Here is a 24,423-nt window from a genome sequence, read left to right on the forward strand (position 1 = left end):
GCACATTACCTGGAGATTGTCTACACTGACTACGGCTGGAGGTTTAATCCCTTTTTTTTTTTTTGCTTCCTGGATTCCCTCAGACTGGAAAATTGGCGCCAACCCTACCCACACCAGTTTAACCCTGCGTTACAACTTGTAAAGGTCAGCCACAAAGAAACACTGCTCTTAGCTTGACAGATTGTAATGTCACGTTCTCCAAAGTATAAGATATGTGTTGTGGTGGTTCTTGGAAATTTAAAAAATGTGATGATTAGAGCAGCAATATTGCAGTGGTATCTTTTTAACTGCCACACATTTAAAGTGAAACTCGCAGTGACCGTTGAGCATTTACCAGATATCAAAGAGCTACTGCCAGAAACCTGTGTGTTTGGGCCTTGAAGATCTCCTGTTCCCAAGAAAACCTGCAGGTTTGGTTTACACAGGTTTTGGAACATGAGCAGCTTCAAAATAAAAACTATTTAGTCCTATTACATATTGTTGAGGGCCAGAGAATTACTGTTTGCCAAATTATATAGACCACTACTAGTCCCATATAAAGAACAGTAGTTAAAGTCACAGCTGTTGTACTGAAAAAGAACACAGTTGCTTGGTGTGCAAAACACCACAGCATGTGACAAGTCAGTGACTTTAGAATTGTCCTCTCTTTTGCTACACAACCTGAGTGCTTGATGATAATTGTTTTTCTTTTTATAAGAGCAGCATGTATGTGCCTGTATTTGGGGTTTCTGAAGTATACAACTGTCCTTTTGTAGAAAAACTTAAGAGAATAACCTTTCAGAAGGCTGAAAAGCGCTATTCGATAATGTTCACTGTAAAAAGGGGCCATACAGAAAGGACTGGATTCTGATTTCTGTTGCAACTAGTTAGCTCTGGATGGTTCTTAACACCTGTGCCTTTTAATGCTCTTTTTTCCATCATGTAGACTTAGTAGCAAAAATAATACAACTTGGTATCCACATTTTAACTAACCTGTCCAAAATACACAAAAGCAGTTCCTAAAGACATTGATGAATGACTGAACTTGGATTTCTGCACTGTGCCAGGTGGCTAGACGCCAGGAAGGATGCTGCCAGTTAATCAGCTCAATGAAATGTCTTTCCTGGTGAGTGTCTCAGGTGAATCAAAGACGTTTGATTCTACATTCGTTTAACATGTACTGTGTTCTTTGGTGGTGTTTTCTGTGAGAAATGTCCAAGTGTTAAAAAAAAAAATCATATTTCCTTTAGGCTTTTTAGGTGTTGCAGGACTACTGAAAAATACAAAACAAATCTCTGTTTCAAAAAGTTGAAACAAGCCTGGGGCTGTGTACTTGGCTCAGAATGAAACAAGCAGACAACAAGAAGCATCATTGACCAGTTTTATTTACCCTTTGCAATGACACCAAATGGTTTTTGCTATTGTAGGAGATGCCTTGAATTGTAAACAGTGAAAATGATAAAATACATTAAAAAAAAAACTCCTAACAAGCAGTGTATGACCAAGGAGAGGCTGTCCATTCAACCCTTTCCTTGCTTTATTAATAACATTAAATGTTATTTTATAGCTTTGAGTCTCGTATTTACATAGTTACACCATATTTTCATGTTACATTTATGAAAACTCATTTGTCTAGTTTTCATAGGAACTATATATACATCCACAACCCTTAGCTGCCTGCTGCTAAGGAACACACTGTTAAAATGGACTTTTTTTTCCTCTTTTTTTGTGTATTTTTATCATCTTAAATGGTAAATTAACCCTCGAGCAGAATTTGTACAACTCTTACAAAAAATAAAGTTAATACGGAGCTCGATCCATTCATTGTCGAGCTCAAGCTCAAATGATACTTATTGAAAAAATATTGCACTTAAAATCGGGACAGCAAATACCGGGGGGAGGGGGGGCTGCAGAGGAAGGGATTCGAACTGAGCGCAAATGCAATGAGCATTCAGCAGCCATGAGCTAAATAAATAGGCAACCTCCGTCCACTCGAGAAGGTTTCTGAAAAGAGCAACAGCCTAACGGTATAGCGCTATTTGTCTAGGAGTGCAGATTTGAACCAAAAGAAAAATAAAAATCATAAAAAGCTTGGAAGCTTTATCACAGAGTGCCATAATGTCCTGAGAAAACTGCCTCATCCAACTATAACTACATGGAATCGCTTGCTTAAGATATGTCTGAAGCGTCTACAGTCTTTGGAGAGTGGGTAGTAAGTTCTTTCAACTTAAGGACAGCATTATGTCCACAGCTTGGTCCTTTAGTTCATAATTTGTTGGTTTTTGTCCCTCTTGTAGTCCTCTGGAGAATGCAACAGGACGTTTCCCCACAGAACGGAGCCAAAGTTCAGGAGCCAAAGGGATGTCGTGCCAGGAAAGACTGACTGAACAGCAGGCTAGCGCAGAAGAAAACCAGTGCTTCCCCTGAGCGACCATCACGGCCATGTACAGAAATGGAAACCAAAAAAAAAAGTAAGTTTTGCAGATGTCGTACCAACAGCGTATGAAGGGGGTGGGGTTGGGTGGAAACTGGAGAGACTACTTGGGCGAAAGATGCAGAGTGTGAAAAACAGTACCGGACTGTTTCGGATCTCCAGATTCAACCTCTCTCCAGCATGTTCGGAACAACAAATTCGGAAAAAATTCCACCTGGCACTTGCACCAACTGGGGGCTGCGCGACAGGGAGATATGGCTTCCGTCGTCGATATTCGTAACACTGGACGAAAACCGATGTACGGCTCGTGCCCCCTCCCGGGAGACATACCAGGGGGGGAGATTCTCTCCTCCATGTAAACATACAGGTTCCAGTCTGTTTCAAGTCTCTCAACCACCCATCGCAAATAAAAAATGGAAACGAAAATGACCTAAATCAACCCAACAAGCTGTTGCGAGTCGCCTACGAGGGCGATGTCGAATTGGGCTTCTTCTGGTTCACTAAGTCCAAGTACAGTTCTGAGCGGAGAAATCTGGGGTAGGAGTCCTTCTCCATTAATCCATATATCCTCTTCTGAGCCAGGTCGAAACAGGACCGGTTGATGTTTTGCAGGTTTTCTTTCGTGTGTTCTCTAGTATAGGAGTCGAGGTTGACCTGCAGAGAGAGAGAGAGAGAAGTTTTATGAGGCTGTAAAATGTGGATCAGGTTTATCTTCATTTTCCATCAGACTTTCCAGCTCCATCTTTTAAATAAAGAACAAATTCCTGAGGGGGCAAGGAGCTTCCACAGTGAAACGATTTGGTGGGCTGAAGGTTTGGATGTGATTAATCACAGATTTCCTAGTGCACCTAATCATTCTGCAGAGGAATTCAGCTAGGCACGTTTCTGCTTGTTTTACACAAGATCAGACCCTCCATAATCCAATCCATATAATGCAATAGTTAACAGCGAAAGGATGTTTCCTTTTTGTATCTGACAATTTAAATTGACCCCCAACAAAAACAGACCCCTCAGAACATCTATTTCTTCATTACTGACGGCTGGTATATTTAACATCTTGTAGATAATGTATTGAAAGTGTGTACAGTATTGAAAACCACTTGCATCGTTTATCGATAAGAATTGATCTCGCACGCACACCAATCTCCTCTTTACCTCTTTGCAGGACTGGATGGCAATGTATTCTGCGAAGATTTTCTTGGCCTTTGATGCCATTTTAGATTGTGACTTAATCTTCTTGTAATCTTCGCACGCCAACCAGAATTCCAGATTTTCCTCGCTGAACTCCGTGCGTAGGAAAGCTCTGAAAGCAGCCAGACCATCTGCCAGAAGAAGAAGAAAAAAAAAGGAAGGTAAGCACAAACAAGCACTAAAGCACTAAACAAAGATGTTTAGTGATGCATACAAAGAACAACCATTCGGATGCTCACGGCAACCCACTGCAGATCGATCTGAAGAACTTGAGTAATTTTGTTTTTTTAGTATTTAGTTGCTGAATAATATTGAATCTTATATGCAAAAGTATAGCGTTAGTGAATGGACTTTAGAATGTTTCTTAGGAAACAGAAAGATTAGCTGACGGAATTAGCAAAAAAAAACGTGCCGGCAATTCTGAGCCTCTGACACATTTGCTTTGGCAAAATTGCTTTTTTTTAAACCGTGAAGTTTCAAAACGGGAAGGTGCGTAACCAGTGAGCAGAGCAAAGCCATAGGCATTGCAACAACTGCGAAGCTGTTGTGCGCTTTTACAGTTACTTAAAGACGACAAGAGAGAAGGCAGTCAACTTCCGTTCTCGTTCGTTGGCGCTCTGTATAAAGAGCTTTTTGCAAAGGGCATGTTTTTATCACCGTCGGGCCACGTTATTTAGAGTGTGAGGATGCTTCAGACCAAAAGAATAATAGGAGGGTTGACCTGGGCATAGTTTGAAATCTCACTATTTTAAATCGTCGCTATATGCATTAGCGCTCAGAAAACTTGTATGACGGACGTCATCATTGCTAATCTATTGATTTTGCGTTTCCACCAAGCAGCTCAAGGTCATGATTTCTGCAACAATATAAATATAGAAGCGACCGTGTTTTGCAGCAGACAGTAAAACTCTCTATTGCCAACCCACCCATGCTGCTGCATGGCTCTATTCATGTGAGAAATGGGTAGGACGAACAGGCGCCCTATTCACTAGCCCAGCCGGATACATAGTTACTGAAATACATTCAGTTCCTATGCACAACCACGAGCTGCATGCCAAGGGAACAAACTGCAATTATCCAAGAGCCAAATTTCGAGAACAAAATTGCATCGTATAATGCATTAGTTCCTAAAGAAATGAAGTTCAGCCACTGTACTTACACACACAATCCCAATTGTAAATGTATAGAAACGACTGCAAATGAAATAACAGCAGACTTCAGCGCTTACTCTAAACAAATAAAGGAACTGCCTGCACTCCAAAAGAAATCGTTAATGTAAGGCATCTTATTTTTTTTTTAAAAAGACCAAAATCACACTTACATTTATGAACCAGTAGTTTATCTAAGGATTCTCCCCATTTGAGCGCTTCTTCGGGAGTAGGCCTGCAAATAAAAGCAGATCGATTCTTTAGCAAGCCCATCTCTGCAAGGTTTCTCATTGTGTGACCCATTCGCGGTGCCGTGCTCGACTCTTTGGTTTGGAACCGGTTCAGCGGTGCCCTAGATACACTACTCTGCAGCTCGGTCTCTCTCTCTCTGGTGTCCGGCTGCACAACAGCTCTTATAAGCTCTCTGACTGGCTCGGAGCCCTGACGGGTGTCGCTGCCTTGAATGGGGAGTGCCTACATCTCAAACCCGCCCCCTCCCGAAGCTCCTTCTTTCAAATCGCTCCTGTAGATCTGCGACCATGCCGCCTCTTCCGTGAAGAACATATGGGGAATGAAAGCACCCGTGCGGCTCATTTCTAAACCCCCAAAATCTTGTCTGACGATACAGCGAACAAACAAGCACAGCTCTTGTTTTCTTCTCTGAACTAGATACGTGAATTTCAGTTTCTACCACATGTACTTTATGAGACCAGCACGAATCTCCGTTAGGCTGTGACATTTGATCGCTACAAAATTAAAAACACCATAATCTTGATGGTTATGTGACTAAAGCTGGGGGTTTTAAGCTTATTAAATTTATGCCAATACAGAATGACTTGTATTACATTCAGACATGAATAGCTAACGACAGCATTAAGCATTGTTAATATGGACAGCGTGAGGACTCTAGACTACTCTGCGTTTGTAATTTTCCTTTTCCTTGCCCTCTTCTCGCATTTTATGAACCTTTTAAAGATCAGTATTCACGCTGAGCTGTATTATCAGATTATAATGGAGACAGACTGGTCCGAATGCATCGGCATCTTTGCACTAAAGCAAGTCAGAATTTGGACTGCACATAAAGAAAAAAAAGGAAAATCCAGCTTCAGAAATAAAATCTGCACCGTTTTTCCAATCAGTGTAACTGACCGGCTAACCGCGGCTATCATTTTTTAAATAAACAGCAGTGAACAAGCACAAAACTCGAACTAAATATAACCCAGTGCATTTCATATTCGAAAGTAAAAGTTTCATAATATCAGTTGTGATAAAAGGACAGCTTGTCTACTCACTGGCAAAAAAAAAACGGTCTTTCTGCACATTTTTTTCACTGTTTAGATATTGTAGTATTCTGTCTAAGCAACACTAAACACTGTCTCTTGACTTGTTGACACAGACCTAGCAGAAAAATAAAGCCATGGGGGCTTGCAGTTGTGTGCCGATTTTCCTAGGCTGCTCTCCAAATCGAAGAATTAGATGCCGTCACATTCTGACCCCGGCTTCCTCTGCTTGGCTGTGAGAGGCCCTGGGTGTTTAGGAAACATCCACTTGTTTTGACTTTCTTAAAACCACGTCTGATAAACAGAGGAAGCAAACCTTGTACTGGTCTGCCAAAGCGACAGTCACTGAACCGAACATTGGAAGACAGTACTTGCACAACATCAAGTAACTTCAAGCATCTTCTCCTGCTAATTATTTTTTTTTAATGCTCCTCTTGCTATCACCACTTCTACATCCCAGCCTTAGTGAACTATCCTGATTTTTCTGTTAATTTCCTTTTACTCCACATTGTACCAACTCAGTCAAGGAATACTTGTCACTGTAAGTACAGGATATGTGCTGTATGAGTTCTCTTACAAATCCTAGAACTTCATACCTGTTCCTCATACAGTACTTCAGATGTAATGAGAACAAAAATAATCTAAATCCTCATGCATACCCTGCTAACTTGCTCCTCTGCTCTGCACCCAGTCTCACCTTCGCTCTCTATCCTCCAAAATCAACAGAGCTCCGCCTGAGCACAGAAGAAGCCAGTGTTTGAGGTCACTTACTTCACAGACTTCATAGCTTTGTCCAGCTTGCTAGCCGGGTTGCTTCCAGGAGATTCATTCCTCCTCCTTAAGAAAGCCAAACGATTCTTCATGTCTTTGGCCCTGAAGAACACAAAACGAAAGGGAGAGAAGTGTTGAGTCTCAGGGCAGAAAAAAAAAAAGCTCCACAGTGTAAGGTAAGAAGTACCGAATTACTGAAACAGCCGAGAGGAAAGGAAAGGGCCCTCTTGTTATACATTTTGCATCCGCTGCTCCTTTTCCAAAAAGGCAGTTCCCCGGCTCGTCTGTGGCAGCAGCAGCTCTGCCCCAGCTTCCGAGCGCGCCTCGACTTACTCCTTCATGGTGTGTCTCCTGTGTAAACCCCCCGCTCGCCAGGTGCCCTGCAGCACGCCGAGCAGCACTTCAGAGTGAAACTCCTGGGACTGCGTTTGGGGCGCAGCTGCTCGAAAAAACGGCATCTCCCCAACCCTGCGTCTCCCGATGCACGCAGCGCTCCGTGACTTCGCCTCCACCATCAAGTTCTGGTTTTTTAATTCTGTTTTTTTTTTTTGGGGTGCCTCCCCGCCCCACCCACAACTTCTGGTACTTCTTTTAATCCGGCGTCGTGTTTTTACGAGTCCGTATTACGGGAAAGCTGAGGCGGCTTTAGCCATCCCGGTGAGGAAGAAAGGAAAAAAAGGACTGCCTGACAAAGGATACGAAGAAGCTGGAGTTGAGATCTCCTACCCCCTCACTAACCCTCCGTAAAAATCTGGACCGCGGTATTCATCTACCAAAGGCTCTCCGGATGTAGGAGGGCCTGCAGCAGGACCGCTGAAAGGGCCATGTGTTTCGACTATGGGAGAGATGTGTCAGCTTTCACCGGAGGCTGGTGGACTGTTTTCCACGCTTCAAAAAAATTAGGTAAAATGCGGACAGGCTGAGGCAGGAAACAGGATGCAGGCGGGCTGGGGCTATTTATGACCAACTCCACCGCTGGTTGCCTAGGCAACCGTACTGGGCAGTGGGGGTGAAAATGAGCAAACAGAAAGAATAGTGGAGCCTTTCAAAAAAAAAATTGCCAGAGTATTACTATATGGGTTATTCTTAGACTCTGTCATACTCCCAAAATCTTGCCTCATGGCAAAAATGCGTTCTGGGTAAACCCCTGGATCATTGGATCTGAAGAAGAGCCAGATCTTTTCCAAGTTTTTACAGGATCTCGGGTTTGAATCTGTTACAATATATCCTGTATCTGAATACAAAGGCCACTGTCAGCAATGTTAGGGGTTATGTCATGTTTCTGATGAATCCTTAAATTTGATTTTGTGCATCCCCCTCCAAAAAGGATCTGAGCATGGTACATTTGTATATTTATTGTGTCTGGGGAAATTACAAATCGCAGGATTATGGTGAGAAAGATTTATCTAGAAAAGAAATCTAACAGGAAATATCCTGCTGCATGACGACAGACAATGCTTTTAATATTTTAGAGTAAGCAGTTTAAAATCTACTTTAACCAGATGAATAAATGCCGATTGTGTGTGGAGGGAGGAGGATTCTATTTAAGGCGAAACACTGTTCTTATTAATTTTAGAATTTACAATTGAATTATACTGTTCTTGTAGTAGAAATATATTTGCTTTTAAAAACATTGTTTCAGGGCGGATAAAGACCACTAAAAATAGCATGAATTTTGTTGGCTTATTTGGTTTATTTTGTAACGAAGGGAGCTCTAGCCAGCCTCTGCATGGCGCTGTTCAGAGCAACGTCACCTTTTTTTATGGTCCTGGAAAATATTTGTGAGCTTAATGACACAATTTATGATGTAGGTCTGGATTCAATGGTGCAACGCATTCTGCTCAGTAGAAAGCTATGACTTTTTCTCCCTGGGGCCGGTGAGTGTGAGAGAAGGTAGGCTCACCGGATCAACGCTCCACATTGACACTCGGTGATACAGTGAGCGTAATGGACTTGTGGGAGGGAGAAGGGTCTGACATTTTCCTGTGGCTAGCAACAGGTCTTTCCAAAGAGCTATTAAATAGCTTACTTTTTTTTTCATGAAGTCATGCTGGAATTCAGGAGGAGTGTCTCGCAGAAAAGCCAGCTGCAAGCTAACAGATAAGCAGATCGGCTTCACAATGTCCGGACTCCTCTGGATTTGAAGTCCTTCATAAACTACAAGGGCAACGTCCTTGTTCTACAAAAATACTAAAACCCTTTTAGGATTATCTGTGACCAACAACATAGGCCAATGACTTTTAAAACAAATGAGCAATGTATTAAAAAAAGACTCATTCAACTGTAGAAAGTAATGTTTACAACCTTTTCTCCAGAAATTACAAGTGGGATAGACAAAAAGCTGCCTGGCCATGTTCTGTGTTTGTTAATGGCACAGAAAACTGCAGAACCTACAGTATGTTCCGTAAAATGGGAAAAAGATTAGCCATGAACTTGGAAACAGCCACAGGGGGGCAGTGTAGAGGCCCTTCTGGGCCTCTCGGTGAGGATTCTACAGGCAGTAATAACATTCAGAGCTAAAGAGTTTTAACACATTGCTTCAGCAGGTCTCAAGCAGCTGTGAGGTATAATACACCACTGCTGGTCTGCCATTGTCACAGCAGTCTGTGTGGATTATATCATTGCCAAAATCTACTTGTCAACAATGTCTTTGTTAATGAAAGCAACATAGAAACTCTACTCTCATTAAAACAACAGGATAAGGAGGGAAAAAGAATTGTCACCGACTGCCACTCTGTGTATTTTTATAGTTGCTATTGGGTAAATAGGTTTAGCCTACAAAAAGCTCATTTCAGCTTTCTACAATCAATTGAAGGTTTTCTAATGTTGGGAAAACCTTTTTTGTGTGTCTCATTTGAACTCCGCCAAACCCCTCTGCATTATCAAATTAACCTGGGCACATGCTCATAGTTTTGCTCTAAACATGCAATTTGAAACCAACTACTGTACCAGTTTCCTCAGATCAGCCTATATGCAACGCTGGAAAAGAGATCTTACTGGCCCTAATTATCTCCGAGCTCCAGAGGTCCCAAACCTTCAATCATCTGTCTCTTATTACGGCCGAGTCTGTAATTGTATCTCTGTGCCTGAAGTCTTTAAAATTAGAATGGTTTCAGTGGGAGAAAGGTTGCAGTGTGGAGAATTGAGACTGAGTAAAAGAAAGCACAGAGTATAATACTGGGACAGCTGCCTGGAACGGTCTACCTAGAAGCAAGTACTGTATAGAAAAAAAAAATGATATTGGGAAACTGACTGATGTTACCAAGATAATCAATGAACGTTTGCCAATATGGTTCTCATTTATAGTTTGAACAGCCTGATTGCTCCTCTGCCACAGCCACATATTCAGAAGCACATCCCAGCCCAGTGCTGAGGACAGAAATGAAAACCACTTGTGTCTTGCAGTGTGTTTTTAGGTTGTGACTCAAGAAATGTATACCCCTACAATAAACCCTCGGCATACGAGTGTGTTAGACTCCAGCTGCATGTTCCCTCCTATCTGGCAAGATCTTTCTCAATCGGATGCAACTAAACTCCCGATTTTCACTTGTTTGCAGAAACGTTCCCAGTGATAAATGAGGATGGCTGATGCTGTCAGTGCTCCATCTTCACGTTCGAGCACTGTAATCCAAATCATGCTGATGTGAAGCCACAGGCATTGTAGAAGAAAATGCATGCCAGATTATACCGGCGATTTCCAAACCAAACTGCTCCCATTACTCAGAGGCAATGCAAACTTTCAACAGTCACTTGCAACGTGTGCTGCAAATAAATACATCGGTATTACCAATACAACCTGTGTGCCAAAAACGAATTAACATACAATCCCTGCTTTAAACCCTTTTACTGCGCAGAGGCCCCATATGAGAAGCTTTTCCAGAAACCATAACAAACACAAAAATAAAACGAAGGGTATCAGCTCAGCCACAGACCTATCGCTGCAACAACAATAAAATCTCCACATGGTTAAGACATCTCCTACATTCAGCTAAAAATAAACTGTTACTGCAGCGGGGAGCGGTGTCCCCCCCTTTTTTTCCCCACTCCTTTACCACTAGCAAGTCGGAAAACGGAAAGAAAAACAAAAGCCAGGACTCCTACCTTTCCAGGTATTTTTCTGAAAAGTCAACCATTGTGTGGTACATTTGTGGCAGTGAGCATGTGAACGCTAGGCTCTGTACTGGGCTCTGACATTCCTCTGCCTCCCTCCGTGCTGCACACATGTTAAATAGGCCAGGGGATTGGAGGGAGGCCCGGGGAGGGGCCAATCAGAGCTCACCGCGGGCAGCTCTCTGTATATAGTTATATTCCCCAGGCTTGTCAGCCCAGTACAGATCAGCCAAGCTAAAGTCATGTCGGACATGACTGGTGTGCCTTTCGACATGTTCCTTCAGCAAATAAAGTCATATTACTGAATGGAAATGTTAGCCATGATGGAACTGAGACCATAAAATGGTGTAGTAGCAGTTCTTTACAAAAAAAAAGTAAACTGTACAATACATTAGTACATTAGAAAAATATTAGTAGAATAATTAAATAGAAAATCTCCTACTACATTAGGTCCACCCGGTGTAAATAATCCATTTCTAATTTATTTAATGTTAAGAAAAGTTTTCCACAAGGAGAAAATGTGAGGATGAAAGTTTTAAAAAGTTTTCAAGTTTCTTTGGTTTCCAGTATTGCATTGGCTCTTTTTAGTGATTGTTATGATACAGTATGTTTAGGCCTCAATACACTGAACTGCATTCACCATTGTAGCTCTGAGAATTTTCATAGGAAGATCCCATCTGACATCTAGTGGCAAGGCCCAAGACTACCTCCTGTCATTTCCCCATTTGTAGGAAGTTGTCAAATAAAATCTTACAGTTTGCCATGGAATGTTGTGTAGTTTTATTAGGGTCCTTCTTTATTGCCTCACTAACCCAATGACTTGCTGAACAGTGTGTAAGTTCTCTTTACACACAGAATACTTTCAGTGACTTTCAGTGACTAATGACCACTTACATAGATTTCGAAGAGCTGCTTCTTTAAATGTGTATCTGCTCTGGCATTATTCTAGTTTTATTGCATGCCTCAATTTTCTGCTTTGGCTATTACTTCATGAAGTTTTATTTATCAGTTCAGTAGACAGCATGGCCTTCTTTGTGCAAACCCCAGTGACTTGTGGAGGCTGAACTTTCAATGTATTGTACCTTTCCTAGCATGAAGGCAGCTGACAGACCTGAGTACAGTAAACAGGAACAGTAACATAATATCAAGCAGATCAGGTTCAGTTCATGACTAAAAAGGAACTGAAAATAAACATTCTAAAATAAAACCAGTGCTGTTACATTCATTGCACAAGATATTAAGACCAGGAATGCTTTCTAATACCTCTTCTTTCACATAATCGAAATGCCAATCAACTTGGATTCTTTAATAATCAGGTGCCTTCAGACACTGTATAAGCTGAATGCTTTACATTTGTGTGTTCTTTAAATGTAATTACACAACTTCCCTACTTACATGAGTCAGTTTTCATTCACGTGAGCTGAAGTGAAAACTTTATTTTTGCAGTCAGTCGAGGCCATGAGCACTATTTCACTGCCAATGCCTTTGAGAATATTCCCTTCCCTCCTCCCCACCACTACCTCAGATGTCACCTAACCCGAGCAACTTACAGCAAGAGAAGGCCCAGCTTGTGCAAGCCTGGTCTCGTGACTTATTATAAGGTTAGAAAAGCATGTGATCTGTTTGCTGGTAATTCCTAGCCACTAAATCCACATTTAGAGGCTTTCTTTTAACCTCTCTGGTAGCTACCTAGGCTTCACCTCAGAATGTCTACCTCTCTCTGTTGCCGTTTTCCTCAGAAGTGGCCTGTCTTCTTTGACCGTGCCTCTCTTCTTGGATAAAAAAGAACAGAGCTTGCAGGGGCTGCAGTTAGCTGGGCTCCCCCCAGCGCTATGCCTCCACCGTACCTGCTCCCTCCCTCCCCCTCCCCCACCTGTCTCTGCTCCGCGACCCCTCCCTGACCCTTCCTTTCCAAAGCACCCAAACACGCTCCCCAACAGGCCTCGAGCTTGCCCTTCTCCTGTTGCCCTGCCAAATGGCACACCACCAGCACAGAGCAGAAAGCCCACTGGGGGAATTGAATTACAGCCACATTTTTTTTTTTCCTTGTCTTGTTCCCAGAACTGTACTTACAATACACTGCGAAACTCTCAGGCATTTGCGTTTTGAAGAAAATGGGTGAAAAGAACAAAATAAGCATTAACAGTCATGCTCCTTTTCTCCTTCAATTCCAGGGCGGGCTTATGGTATAGAAAGGCACAAAGTTTCAAAGCTCATTGTATACTATTCAAACTAGCCGGGCGAAATCAAGGACAGCTGCCGCATCGGTGTACATTTCAGTGATGCATGGAAGGAAATAAGAATCAATGAGAGCTCAGTTTAAAATGTAACGAACAGTTATAAGAAAAAAGCATGAGAAACCTAGTTTGTAAACAACAAAGTTGAGAAGTAAAAAAGACACGTTTACAGAGGTGCCTCTGGGGCAGCAATGCTAATGTTCTGTTTAGCATTTGCTTTACAACTGGCCTACAAAAGTTCATATCTGTCTTATAGTCTTTCTGTGCTCTCTATGGTTAAAGAATCATGGCTAACCAACTCTGGGACTTTTGTCAGAAAATGAACAAAAAAACTCGCCCCGAGCCCCGTTACAAAACTGTACACACTTCTTAGCTGTAAAACACCCTATTCCAACTTAGCAGTTATATATCCTGCATTGCTCAGAGATCCCTGTCCTATCACATTTCTTTCATTTTTCAAGTAAAAGCTGGCCAAAGTGAATAATTCTGAGCCTAGATTAGAACTCTTTAAGAACTAGCATACATTCACATACTGTAACAATGACACAGCTTCCTGTCAATGTAAATACAACAGAAATGCTTTAGTGTGTGTGTGTGCATGTTAGTTTGTTTTCAGAGGGCTATTTAAGCAACGTGCCTCTGGGGAATAATCCGCAACTGGTTTTCATTCAGAGGAATTAATAGCAGCAGGAAAACTTGCACCTCTTTGTGGGACAGCTATAATGAGCTGGAGGTACACCCTGTTGCTGCTGGGATAATAAAAACCTGAGCTGCTTTGCTCACAGTGGGATGTTGGGTCAATCATCATTGCGCTCTACACAAATGAAAGCCTAACAGCAGTGGCCGTAATGGAAGTTCCTAATTAATCCTCTGCTCTCGCAGAGCCTCCAGTTGGAAAGGCATCCTGTGTGAGTACTAGACAAAGCCGATGATGGAAAAGATACAGTATGTAAATGGAAGCCACAAAAGATGAAGAGGCAAGACTTTCAGCAAAACCTTCCCTACTGTGCCCATTATTCACTGGATTGTCTAATGTGCTGAGGAATAATAAGCCTTTTAAGATGTCTCATGACAGCAAAATCTGACAAGGAGCTTGTGGTAAACTCCTTGCCAATATTAATAATTAATGATATCAGAGTGCTTGGCATAGAGCAGTTTAGTTTTGCTCCACACTCGGCACATCTCTTTTAGGTTGGAAGAGCCTGGGTTCAGTTCCGGCACTTGGCCTTTGCTATAAAAGTAAAAATGTGGTTTTCCCATTCCAGTATGTCCTTACAGTGGTTCCCTGTGTCAGGAATAATGAGTCCTGCTGGTCAGGTGTTACATTCCAGTGGATTATATATCCGGATGTTGTGCACATTACAAGCTATAATAGCTAGAAGTATTCTCACTTGCAGGACAGGTGACTGCAGAATGTGTTCAGAGGGGACCTGAGAGCTTTCATGACAGTTGTGCAAAAATGCAGCCATTTGTGTACATATGCTAGTTAGAGGAATATTTAAATTTAAAAGTGCCTGACTTTTTTTATACCCACCCAATTTGAAATTGGGTGCAATCTGGAACTGCAAATTTCAGATGTGTCTTGGCTCATACAGTAGCTACGAACCCCTGTGGCAGCGTGCAGGGGAGAAGAGGAACTTCTCCTTTCCTCCAAAGTAGTCCGCCTTCGAGCCACTTGCCTTTTAATATGTCACAGGCACCACGACCTCACACCAGAGTTCCAGCACTGACTACAGAAGAGAGAAAAGGGTCCCAGGAGACATCGGGGGTTGAACTGTCGCCAAGAGTCAAGTGAGCCCCAGTTAGGCAAGCACCCTTCTCATTTGAGCCACTCAGGAGTCCAGAACAGCTGGCTAGGGACCTCACAAGTCACAATCAACCTAACTTACTGCCTCCAACATGAAGATAAAGAAGCTTATTTGCCCATCAAACAGCTCCTTACAATGCAAAAGTGATGGCACACGTTTTGGATTGGCTCTTAAAAGAGCAATTACCCATTTGACCCTTTTTGCATGGTGATTTTGGCTAGTAATTGGGAGAATTCATTTTCCTAATCTGTATAAAATTCTTTGCACTGTGATACAGGTCAGAATGTAGGAAGGAAAGACTGGGGTTTAGAATAACATTTCCAAACTGTGACTCCTGCATTTGTTTTGTTATTCCTGGACTGATTTATACCATCAAAAATCCTTATTTTCTATGGAAGCTGTACAGCTAGGGAAGAAGTTTCCTGACTAATTTCAGGTACTTTTTCAATCGCCACCACTTGAATAGTAACAACAGTGATTATTATAGCAAGGATATGCCTCTAATGATCTGATAATGTTTTCAATAATGTTTTGCCAAAGCATTTTCTACTGCATACTTCTTCTAAGCCTGGTCTGTAACGTTACTGGTCCAAGCATTGATAGCACACATCACACAAGTTGAACAAAGTAAATTAAATGGTCCACCGCAGGATGATACTTGATTAGAGAGAACGATCCACAGAGAGCAACTTACAGGTTCTTGGACTTCTTCTTCTTGGAGTCGTCTGGGCTGACTTCACAACTGCATTCAGATCCGCCACTGAGCTGAGAAGAAAACAGCAAGAGCACAGTGTGCATCATACAATCCGGGACTCCGGGAGATCAGCAGTCAGACAAGCTATGCTAGACCGGAATGCAATCTAGAGTGGATTGATTGATTTCCTTAAATCCCAGAAACAGCAGACGCGGTTCCCTCAGGCTTGATTGTCAAGACTTGTTACACAGTCTGCCCAGGACGGGTATCTTCCCATTTCTGCCATGCAGAAGGTTTAAAGTATCCAGCTGTGGTGTAGAGTTACATTTCCTGTGCTTCACTCCCTGATTGGGGGATGGTCAAACGGGGGGAGTGGACACTAACAGTCTGGACTGTAAAGGGCAGAGGGCTCCTGAATTGCGTCTGAAATGCAGTGGGGTGACATCTGCCCCACTGTTCATGAAGACTGTGTCACCTTGGGACAACATGAGGGGTATGATGACTACAAATGACTGTGCAACATTACAAGTTAAATATATCCTACATTTTTTTATCAAACCGGAAAGGAATATTTATAGCCAAATAGCAGTTAAAACATGTCTCCCCCTGTAGGGACACTGGTAATATTTTACAAATTGTCAAAAAAAAGTATAAATAATACTAGTGTTTTATACATCAATAAAAGAATCAGCAATTTTGTTTGCAACACAGTTTGGGAGAATGTTGTTTACAGCTCTGCATTACAAGGTTAAATCTAAAAGTGTAAATCAGAGGGACTTTAGTCTAGCTCTTCATAAATTTCACTCGGTAGGAAAGTCCTAAATAATACAATTAATAAACAAATAAAAGGTCTTCTGTTTAGCTGTGCATATTTAGTCCTATGGTTAATATAGGTTTCTGAATTTTTCCTATGGTGTGTTTTCAGACTGGACTCCAGTAGTGTGCATCACTTATTTATAAACATTGTGTAAGCTGATTTAAAAGCAAGGTTTTGTCATCACTATACTGTATATTTCAGCTCATTATAAATGTTTGAAGGCAATGTCAGTGAATGAATGAGCAGTGTTTATAAAGCATAGCATCTGCTGACAGCCACAAGAGAATAAAGCATGTGCCATTTCACTGACTAATTGGCTTATTAAATGTGTGCAGATCTGCTGTGTATCATGATCACCATTCAACCAGAGATTCTGATTAAAAACAATCAGAATTTTAAACAACAACAACAACACACACTGAACCACACCAGCTTGAATACCTATTTCTGTGAATTAAGTAATGTGAAAAGCAAAACACCACCACTACACCTGATTTCAAAACACAACAGCAATAACAAGAACTGGGAACGTGCCTACTGAGAATATGTGTGTATGTCTGTGTGTATATTCATATATACTAGTGAATGCTGTTGCCTAATTCTGCAATTTTCTGTTGTAGCAATAGTTTATGATGTGGAATATTTGATAGTAATTTAAATGAAAATGTTTGCTTAAACTAGAATAGAATCCAAGGCTCGTGTGTCAGGACCAGATAACTTGAACTTTTCTTTAGATTCTATTTATAATATACTCAGCTTATAAAGATGTCATCCTGCCCCAGGAACGAAACTAAGGTACCGGCTTCAAAAACATGGCAGAGTAGCTTGTTCCAGACTCCCAGAGTTCTTTGTGTAGAAATCCACTGAGTTGACTGTCAGAGCCATTGAGGACTTGTACTTGTATCCATTCTCAATTCTCCTCCTAATCATCTCTGTCCAACACTAAAAAGGCTACCTTTCCTTCAACCAGTCAGTGTAGGATATTCTTTTAAGACGCAAGATGTGTCTCATACTGTAGATCTTTGCTGGACAGATTCCAGATCAGAAATATGTTTCTATAACATGATGACCACAATTGTACACAATATTGTAAATGAAGCCTTTCTAGCCCATTATTCAATTTTAATAAAACATCGCTCGATGTAAATGATATGCCAACAAACACCTTTTGTGTTTTTCATAAGACTTCTTCTAGCTTTGTGTTTCCTATTTTATATTTAGAATTTGTTTTCCTACTTGCATGCAAACTCCTGCACTTGTCTACATGAAACCTCATCCGCCTGGTGTTCGCCCAGTCTGAGATGTTATCTATGCCATCTGAAAATTCTACGGAGGATTTTACTTATTCTCCTAATTTGGCTTAATCTGCAAATTTCACTACTTTATTAATGATACTAAAACCTAGATTACAGTAATTCAAGATATGAAATGAGTATAAACGTATAAAAACAAGAAATCAAATTAAAGAAAAATAAATAGAAGCAAATAGGATGACTGAATAGGCTAACTAGTTTTTGTAGGCATGCTTGATGAAATTGTCATTATTTTTTTATTTTCAACAGCCCATGTAAATTAAGAGCGCACAAATTGCTAGTCCACTGTATAAATCCCATTGGTACAACACTAATTACATTGCAACACCCCAATTTAACTATTCCTTTTCCTGTTTTCTATTTACCAATTGTTAATCCACACACCTGTTTCCCTGTTTGCCTAGTGCCTCCAATTTGAGAATTAAACCTTTTGGATGATCTTCATCAAAAAACCCTTTTGAAAATAGAAATACCCCATAATGCATTTCTGATAGTACTATTTCAAATATTGCAGACCGACCACTACAATACTACTGTATTAACAGTACACTGGTTAATTGAATAGATAGAGTAATGTTCAAACATCAAACCGATCAACTGTTTTAATCATGTAGCATGTTACTGAGTACTAATACCATAAAAATACATTTTTAACAAAATTTGGGTCATGTAGCAGCAGCACCACTGCAAAGTGTTTATATATGTAAATATCATTGACATACTGTATACAGTATGTGTATGCAATGATATGCACATGACAATAAAAAAAGGTACAGTAAACTGGTCCATACAAAAGCATAACAAGATCTGTAAAAGCTAATATTTTCACAATTTGGAAATATTAGATGATTGTCTAAGCATGCTTGAAATCAGTCATGAATTTATGTAGTAGCACAGATGTTCCAGCAGCGGAGTACTGATTTGAATTTGAGCCTTGTTGATCATGATATATTTATAGTTTGTGTTATATGACACGCAAAACACCAAAACACCTGTTGAGCTGTATTCTAGGAAATTCAGATTCAGCGGGTGAAAGCAGCAGAATAAGTATACTGTATATACTGTATGTAATATATTGTGTCAGGATTCCAATTATATAGGGCTACAATGAAATATATCAGTTGTGTATCAATGTAAATATTTCCCATAACTATTGCAACATTAATCTAATGTATCTATAAATACACATATATTGATGGAGATTTAGGCATGCGTATTCACTAAGTGTAATGTATTTCTCAAAATAAGCTTATTTTTCACTGATATTTCCAAATGTTACTGAGTGCTCATGTATTCACATTTAAGTGCTAATTAATGAGTACTAGTAAGTAAACAATGTTTTTTAGATACATAGCCAATATTTACACCTACAACTCTATAGATGTCTGACCTTTCAGACTATTAATTAATCAATGAATAACACTGTTCAAGTTACAAGGTGATAATTCTACAGGCAACAACTTTATGTGGCATGCACACTGTCTATTTATTTCAGTATAACGTTTGGCTCCGCTAAATCATGCCACCTCAGTTTCTGTTTGTTTTAGGAACACTGAACTCTGGACACAGCCAGTTGCATTTTAAAAATGCCTTCCAAATACGTCAAGGCAGGGTATCTCTGAGAACCCAAACTAGGCTAAAGGTAAATGTCAAAAAATATTTTTCAGTGAAGAGGGCCACAGTACCTGTGACAAATAAACACCGAGTTGTTTTTTAACACTGTGCGATAGTCACCTTGCTTTTTCAATGAGCTATTGAGCTGAAGAAGGTAGGTATGAACCTTTTATAAGAGCAGACATTAGCTTCAATAAACAGAAAAAAGACAAAACAACTATGAATTCCTACGTTAAAAAGTATGTTTACAGACACGGGGACTTCAAGCGTATTGCTTTCTATTTTCGGATGGAACAGAGGAGCTGAAGTGGGTTCACTCTGAATGCCAACAAGCCAAATGAGTGTCTAGACGTCAAGCCTCTCGCAGGCAGGATGCTTAGAGCAGTAAATGGAATCATGGAAGAGTAGAAGGAAGGAACAGTTGGTTCCTCTCTATCAAACTCTAACCGCAACGTGCGTCTATATCCAGTAACGGCTGCCATTGTTATCAAGACAAACGCTCCAGAAAAAGAATAAATTCCACATCCAGTGCAGATGAGTTGTGCAATTTCTTTAGGGCTCTTTACCTTAACTTCACGTTTCCAGATGAAGTAGGAAGTGCTCTGTAACTGACATTCATGTGTGGTCCACCCAAATTACGTCAGTGTTTTCAAAACTTCATTTATTAAGTATTCCAAAAATTTAAGACTTACTGGGTGGGAGACACTGAAAGATTAGCAGAAACGGATGTACGCTAACTAATGGCTTTTACAGTTCCTGTTAATAAATAAGTTATTTGTATTACCATTAGTTTGTTTATTCCTACTCTATAACTATGTAGGAAAACAAACCATCTGGTCTGCATACATTTTACTACAAAACTGAGATGATCACATGTTTACACAAACAGCCCTAACATTTACAGCAGCTGATGCTAATATTTAGGGTTCAAAGTAGAGGTATTCTATCTTTAGATTTTCTAGGTAACTGCATTGAACTGCAGCTCCTGAATAACTTAATTGATAATTAGTCTGATTAGCGCAATGATTAAAAATGCTCCTTATATTGAAGAACTGCATTTGTGTGCATGGAAAGTAGAGTTGCCCACTCACACATTCATCTGCAAAACGAGAGGCAAGCCCTCAAAACCACTAGCACAGCAGAATGAACATTTGAGAAGCTAAAAAAAAAAGCTTCCCTTCTGCCTGAAATCTCCATCCTAATGTAACCTTACAGGCATGCTTTAGACCGAGCAGTGACTAAGGCCACCCAGCTGAAAACTGAACAGTATTTACTCACTGCTGCCAGACATTCAGTATTTTTTTAAGGAAAATAATGAATCACGTTCAACAGCATCATTTGTTCTGCAGTTCTAGATAGAATGAAATACCTCACAGAAAAACATATTACAAGCGAGGCAGTTTCCACACATCATTGCATTTCCTATGTTACTCCTACAAAATATTGTGTCTTGTAGAGCAAATGTAAATTATTTCTTAACATCCACGTACAGTAAGTCTGTCTGGAGAACAACAGCATCACTACTGGGAAGCTGGTCTTTTATTATCACTTCTACTACGTCTGGCATGATTGGAGTGGGTGCTAATGTATAAAAAGACACCAGAAAACAAAGAAGTTCATGGAATATGTGACAAAGTGACATGGGATATGAAATCAAACATCAAAAGGTTTGAGTTGTGCAACTTTCTTTAAGACGCTTTACCTTAGATTCACATTACCAGGTGAAGAAAGATCACAGGGGTAATGACATTTTGGAGCAGGGCGTTGAGATAGAGATGGGAAAATTTAAATATGACTAAATATTAACAGCAGTTAGATGCGATGCTCCAAAGTCATACAGAAAAAATAAAGCGAATGAGAACAGCACAGCTAATGTTTGCTTTAATGTCTCAAAGCTGTCCTGAATGGTCATTTATGATACTCAAAACAGGCCCAGTACCACTCTTTAAATCCAGTGGAAAAGACCATAAAGTCTCCTAAGGGCAGATTAATGGTGTTTGGCATTCTTATTGATTTTCTCTTTACCAAATGACTGAAACAAAGGCTGGCTTCATGTGCTTTTGTGACAAGAGACAGCAGCTGTGGGACATGAGCAGACTGGCAGACGTGAGTTGTTCAGGAGAGCACAGGGGTAGTGATGACTGCAGCTGTTCAGAAATGGACCACTGCAAACATGATCTAGACAACGGGGATTCCTGCTAATACCCTGAATCAATGGTACCATTTCTTGGTAAGCAACTGCTAGGAGCACTTATTTAAGTGTGCCTGAAAAGCCCTCAGACTCCCACACAACACAGTGTGGCCAACATCCAGGGCTTGACTTCTTTTTTTCTCAGCCTCTATGGAAGTTCCTGCTTTTATGTTGTAACTTTGTTACACTTAAATCACATTTACGCAGGACAATGTAGCTCTTCGGTGACTTTTCCTTTAAGGTTTTTTTCTCTTGCACAATTGGAAACCACTGCCTGTACCCCAGACAGCGTTTCCTTGCATTGTGCAAGGTCGTGGATAAGGCAAAGAGGAAGGGCTGGCAGGATCATGGCTTCTCTTGGGGGTCTCCAATGAACAATATGCATTTAAAAGCATTACAAAAGTGCGCCAATCTGGTAGGGGCAGATTATACATCTGAGACATAAACACAGCCACTATTGCCAATGCTTTGAATTGCAATTTGTTCAATGGATTTTATGGGAAAAACTAAGGCCAGTTACTTCATGTACCATCTCCAAGAGGACTCAATTCCATATAGAAAGGCAAGCATGCTTCTGTGAGATGAAGGTGTAAATCTGTGTATGCCATATTTGGCAGACTCATTACATCTTATGTACCAAGGAAGGGGCTAAAATAACTTTTTATTTTGCACAGTCATGCAAAAATTTTAAAAAAGCATTTTTTAGAGAAATACTCATTATGTAACCCAGGGGCACTTGATTGAGACACATATACCCAAAAGAGGCCAATTAAAGTAGGTCTTTGTGTGGGCTTCTGAAAAGCTCAAGTGGCAAAACTGTGTGGCTCATAGCTAGCCCTACAGTTCAGCTATTTACCAGTTTGAACCTGGGCCATGTCATTAGCCGGCTGTGACTAGGAATTTTGCAAGCAGCTGCACAGAACTGGCCACAAGCTGATGGGTCTTGGTTGAGATTGAGTTAGGCGGGGAGTCTGGGGATGGTCATCCAACAGAGCCCCTGGTGGCACACCAAGCTCCTGCAGGCTGTCTGTGTCCGTCAGAGAGAGCTCCAGCTCTCTACTCACAGTTGACATTTCCCCCTCACTGGCCATCAAGCGCAGCAGCGTTAATTAAAAGTTAGCGATTTCGAAACTAAGTGGGAGGGCATCTTCTGGTGGTACACATCGCTGGTCATTTTTCATCTGAAGCCTTCTACCACCTCCATTCACACATAAAATGTTTTGGCGGGTTTTTAAGGCACATTGCTCGCTACCCTCTTGACTGAAGGGGAGGATAAAAGAATTTATATATGATGAGTGAGCCCAATGAAACCTCCCTCAGTTCACCTCTGATCAGATAACGCAGGGAGTCCTAAGTGCAAACTGAGCCTTCATTTATCTTCCACACAGGACAGAGATAGCTAGACTTCAGGCCTCTCCCCTGCACTCTGGTCTGCCTCCTTTGTGTCCAGATCCAAAACATAAAAGGTCAAAGTATTGTGGATACATGTTACTTTCTGAAATGCTGTAATATTAGATCATTCTTTAGTTTTTATTGTTATTCTTTGTTATTAGTATTCTTTATTTATATGTATCCTGATATTATTGCCTTATTTAATCATTAGTACCTTAGTTTTAAAATATGAAAGACGATGTATATCTTGAGATTCATTTTTCAAACTGGAAGAGTACTACATGCGCTCATTCTTGTAATTTTCTGCAGCACTTTTTGTTTTGCCATTACATCTGTTCAAAAGAAAATGTGTCATTATTACACTCAAATTCCTGCAATAATAGAAAATACTTAATTTGAACATGTCTTGGCAGAATGTGTACTTTCTCGGGCACCATAAGAAACAGAGTCAACCCGCAACTTTTTTGTCAATTTTACACAGCCATGATTCAAAGTATTTTCCATCACTGTTTGGTAATGGAATTTGGACAGGCCTACAACAGAAAAACTGGAATGGCTCATATCCAAGTCCAAAGCCTCCAACATAATAGTCTATGAACTCCCTTCCACTTCATTCCTTTATACAGGCTGTACTGTTCTGCTTGTCTCTTCATTTACATTTGTATTAATCTTTAATATTGTATGTGATGTATATCTGCTTCATCAAAGTTCTCTTGCTGTACCACAGGCAAATTCTACCACCTATTTCTGTGTGGTGATAAAGAATAATTCAACTAAATTCATCTCAACATAAATATCAATGTCAACGCAATTTACAGTACATGGCCAGGAGTCAGCTTTTTTATTAGCTGCAAAGAAAAGTAGATTTTAAATCAAAAATCAAAAACGAATTTCAGATTATTCTGTGGAGTGTTTACATAGATACTGTATATCAGCTGTACAGCCAGCCAGCAATTAAATCACCCTGAAACTGCCAGCCCACTGAAGCTCAGCAGGTGTGAGTCTGACCAGTACCTGGACGGAAGACCTCCTGGGAAAGCTAAGGTTGCTGCTATAGAAGTCTTAGTGGGATCAGTAGGGGATGCTCTCCCTGCAGTTTGTGTGGGTCATAATGCCCCAGTATAGTGATGATACTGTAAAAAAGGCTTCGGATGAGATGTAAAACCAAGGTCCTGATTCTCCATGGTCCCTAAAAATCACAGAGCGTTTCTTGAAAAGAGTCTGGTGTCCTGTCCAAGTTTCCCCTTGGCCCATAGTAATCATGGCCCCCTAATAATCCCCATCTATGAACTGGCTTCATCACTCTGTTTTTCCCGCTCACTGAGAACTGGTGAGTGGGGAGAGTACTGACACACTCTGGCTGCCATCACATCATCCATGTGGGGGCTACATGTTGGGGCAGTGGAGGGGAGTCTCCATTACTTCTGAAGCGCTTGGAGTGTGC

The 24,423-nt window shown here is 40.8% G+C and overlaps 1 protein-coding gene across 4 annotated transcripts in view; it reads right to left on the minus strand.

The window, feature by feature from the left end:
- Positions 1-1,346: 1,346 nt before the first annotated feature.
- The window catches only part of rgs3a (regulator of G protein signaling 3a), a 67,874-nt gene continuing 44,797 nt past the window's right edge, over positions 1,347-24,423 (minus strand). For 2 of the 4 annotated variants that reach the window (XM_069183311.1, XM_069183312.1), the window contains exons 4-8: positions 15,653-15,723; positions 6,804-6,905; positions 4,926-4,987; positions 3,569-3,735; positions 1,347-3,067 (exon numbers count right to left, since the gene is read on the minus strand). In XM_069183311.1, coding sequence (XP_069039412.1) covers positions 2,876-3,067; positions 3,569-3,735; positions 4,926-4,987; positions 6,804-6,905; positions 15,653-15,723 — 594 coding nt within the window. In that variant the 3' untranslated portion in view covers positions 1,347-2,875. Of the gene's footprint in view, positions 3,068-3,568; positions 3,736-4,925; positions 4,988-6,803; positions 6,906-7,136; positions 10,866-10,904; positions 11,014-15,652; positions 15,724-24,423 lie in introns of those variants that run through there. The other 2 variants (XM_069183314.1, XM_069183313.1) reach the window with 2 other exon arrangements.

The sequence above is a fragment of the Lepisosteus oculatus genome, chromosome 24 (genome assembly GCF_040954835.1).
Source record: "Lepisosteus oculatus isolate fLepOcu1 chromosome 24, fLepOcu1.hap2, whole genome shotgun sequence".
NCBI lineage: Eukaryota > Metazoa > Chordata > Actinopteri > Semionotiformes > Lepisosteidae > Lepisosteus > Lepisosteus oculatus.